The sequence below is a fragment of the Sesamum indicum genome, linkage group LG5 (assembly GCF_000512975.1).
Source record: "Sesamum indicum cultivar Zhongzhi No. 13 linkage group LG5, S_indicum_v1.0, whole genome shotgun sequence".
Classification (NCBI taxonomy): Eukaryota; Viridiplantae; Streptophyta; class Magnoliopsida; order Lamiales; family Pedaliaceae; genus Sesamum; species Sesamum indicum.
The window spans coordinates 17,271,273-17,275,338 of NC_026149.1; the positions used below are offsets into that span (position 1 = coordinate 17,271,273).

At 27.7% G+C, this 4,066-nt stretch overlaps 1 protein-coding gene across 2 annotated transcripts in view; it reads right to left on the reverse strand.

Annotated features, from left to right (window-relative positions):
* The window catches only part of LOC105162846, a 5,088-nt gene extending 4,567 nt beyond the window's left edge, over positions 1 to 521 (reverse strand). For both annotated transcript variants that reach the window (XM_011081000.2, XM_011080998.2), the window contains exon 1: positions 376 to 521. In XM_011081000.2, the coding sequence (XP_011079302.1) occupies positions 376 to 390 (15 nt within the window). In that variant the 5' untranslated portion in view covers positions 391 to 521. The remainder of the gene's footprint in view (positions 1 to 375) is intronic.

Here is a 4,066-nt window from a genome sequence, read left to right on the forward strand (position 1 = left end):
CCCCCCACACAAAAAAAAAAAAAACTCTCCATAATAAATTCCCACAATATAACGCAAAAACACATGCAGCCTCATCATATCTGTCTGAATTTCACATTCAGTTTTCACTTCTCCATACTATTACTCCGATTATTTCATAAGCAGAAACCATAATCGAAGTACATAAACCCAACAATTCGAAACCAAGACAACGAGAAAAAATAGCAACAGAGAATCAATAACCGTATTCCTAATATGAACTATTCCAAAGAATCCAGGTCCCTCATCCCTGTACGCAGCTCTTGACTACCAAAAGTACTTATACATTTCCCACATACAGAAACAGAAAATACACACACTAAAACGTGCGTGTGCGTGTTAGATTATAGGGATTACCTTATCAACTTCCATGGTTGAAAGAAGGAGGAAAACGGGAGCAGAGAGTTGAGCAGACAGTCTGTAGCGGCTGAGTAGCAGACCTGGAGGAGTAAGGGAAATGGAGGCGAATTGCTCTGTTAACTAAAGTCGTGTTTGCTCTTTGTTTTTCGTCAACGTGTTTGGACTTTGGGTGAAGACTTAATGAGATATACTTGTTAAAAACGCTTTCCATTATTTACTAGCTAACGTGGAACACTTTCATTAGGTAAAATCAAAACGAATTCGAATCAAAATTTTTAATATTATAATGAGCAAATTACTTTTTATAAATATATATATTATATTCGTCTGTGATTTTTAAAACGAATAAATTACCTCTTTATCTAAAGAGATAAATTACTTTATTTTAAAAAATTTAGGGAGATAAGTCATTGTATTTAAAAAACACAAGAAGATAAATTGATTTTTTTTTTCATATAGAGGTGATTTGCTCATTTACGATATTACAGAAGGGTTGTTTGCATTTTTTCCTGCCAGTTGTATAAAATAGTGAATTGAATCAGTTGGTTCAATTTTGATTGGATGCAAATCTTGTCGGGTTTACTGGATTGTGAACATTCCTATTTTTATTTAAGGGGAAATTAAATCGACACCCCTGAAATTAGGCATAATTACAAAAAGTCATCATGTCTTTTATAAAATTAAAGGTACACCCCTTAAAGGGGTGTAAGTGCAATGTATCTTACAGAGTGTTCGTATAAGATTTTGTCACTTGTAATTACAATTACAACCTCAAAAGCGTATTTATAATTTTAGGAAAGGTATACGGCATTTGTGTAATTAAATCTAATTGTAAGGAATATCAATGCAATTTATCCATTATTTAATTGTAGTATTTATGATAAGATAATTAGACTTTAATTTGAAAAAAGAATATTATATCTATATTATTGGTAAATATAATTATTGACCAATATTCGCGTGGTATTTTGGTCTGGTATTTTTTTTTCCATCCACTAATTTTCTCGTTTTTTTTTTCACTATTTACAAGCGGTAAAAACTATTCTTTTTACACATTTATTTCTTTTTAATTAATATTTTTTTCCTTTCTCCTGTTTCAGATATTATGTCTCAAAATTATTTATTGTTTTATCACAATTTTTTTTTCATATTGTCATTTCTCCTACCAAATTTTGTTCAAATTAAAATGTATTTTTAAAAAAAATAAATTAATTTTTAAAATTCTTAATTAATCATCCACACATATTTAAATGTGCTACATTAACTAAATTTAGGGATGATTACACTCCCCTTCCCCTGAGATTTGGTGTAATTACACGTAAACCCTAGTACTTCTGAAGTTTGTTTCAGTCTAACAAATAAGTCGATCTGTTAGTTAAAATTCACTAAATTTGCTGATATTAACAACAAAATCAGGAAAAAAAAATCTATATTTACCCCAAATTGACTTATAACCGTCTTATTATAGTTTAAATTATCCTCATACTTCTTCGCACATTAATACATGTGAGGAAGTATATCCTCACCGTTATAAGGATAGTTTAATTAAAAAAAATTATTTGACATGTAATAAATCAGTAAAAAGTCAATGTAGTGTACAATATAAATTTTTATTCATTTTATTATTAACATCACAAATTTGATTAACGGATGAATTTATTTGTTAGACGAAAGCAAACCTTAAAAATACTAAATATAATTTCTCAAATTACAGAAAATTTACATATAATTGGACAAATATATAATAAATTTAAGTCCTCATGTCAAATAAATCTATTTGGGCATGGACCACATTCATGAGTCATTTTTCATTGAAAGTGCTTGCAACTGGCTTCTTTTGTCCTATTTATTTCTATTGCATTTCTGTCTGAAAAAGACATTTTAAGAATTTTACTTTAAGTAATATTGAAAAAAATTCAAAATTCTTTATTAAGTTGATTTTTAAATATTTTTTTCAATTATTAAAAAAATAATTATTGCCTACAATTTTAATAATTATGAACTAAAAATTATGATAAATCAATATTATATATTCAGTATATTTAAATTTAAAAATAAATTAAATGAATCAGTAAATCCTAGCTCAAATAAAATATTAAGTATATTTTCTTTTATTGTGATGTCCCAACCTTATCATTTTGAGCAGAACTCGACGGCAATAAATACCTATTTGGGTGAAGTTACAGTTTTTAGTTCTATAAGATAGGAAGTCCAACACTTTTACTCATCTGCTTTACGAAATATTCAAAATGGTCTCAAAATTGAAAAAATTAGACATATTCAATCACATGCTTTACGAAAATTTCAAAATAGTCCCAAAATGAAGAAAACTCAATACATTTAGTCGCATAAATTCCTTAAAATAGAGGACTAAACGTGTCGAATTTTCTCAATTTTGGGACGATTTTAAAATTTTCATAAAACAGATGACTAACATTATGTTCGGTTTCGATTTTGGGCCATCTCAGACCGATTAATGTTTGGCCTTCAATGTTTTGGCCATTTTTGTCTCATTTTTAGCTGTTTTGTAACAGTAAGTGGAAGGCATGTTAAATATATAATATTTTTCGATAAGGTTTGTATTTAATTTCTAAATACAAATATATTTCATTTTAACCGCTTAATGTTTTGTACGTAATATTTTTCTACATCATTGGAATAATTAGAAAATTCAAAAAATACAAAATAATATATCAATTCTACGTGGTTAATTAAAATATTGCATTATTTAAATAACGTATTTAAAATTTATCACCTCGAATAGAACGTCTAACAAAAATATTATTAATCCATTACTAGAGTGTATTTAATTATTTATAAAATTGTATTTATATAAATTATATTTGTCCTTTTCCGTATATATACAATTACAAAATACTATTTATTTTAATCCACTCACACTAAATAAATTATATATATATATCCATATATATATATAAATATATATAAAAGAGACATGATTCGACAATGAACAGTACTTTTTGTCTCCCACCAACCAACATCAAACATACCATACTTATTTTATATTATCTCCAAAAATAAATCCAGACATACACACTATCTCTATCACATACTTATTTATCTTTATTTTTCTCTCTCTTCTCCACAAAACACACAAAAACAAGTTAAAAATAAAATCAAACATAGCGTAAATATGTCAAATTTTCTTAATTTAAGACTATTTTAAAAATCTTATAAAATAAAAGACTAAAATATCGAACCGATATCCCGTGTGACTAAAAATATAATTTCGCCCGTGTATTTGTCGTATTTACACTATATACACAGAACGTGATAAAAATCTGGGCCCGACAAATCTATCAGGGCTTTGGGGAAGCATGGGCCCGAGAAGCTGTTATTTCATTTTCCAAAGTGGGCCAACCTTTCATCAGGACAGAGACGCAGGCCCGGCCCAAACCAAACCACTAATGTAGAAGCAAGGAAAAGACAGCTGTTTGAAAACAACGTACAACATTCATGTGCACAATCATAAATTGAAAATTATTTTTTATTACAATTAATTACTATGATAAAAAAAAATATAGTAAATAATGGTAATTATTACTTCGTAATGACTATTGACAGTTGTTTCAACAACAGAAAATAAAAATATTAGCCGTAAAAATTAGCTTTGACAATAGTTAAAAATTCGTGGGAACGTACTTTGATTTATTTGACTATAGTTGAT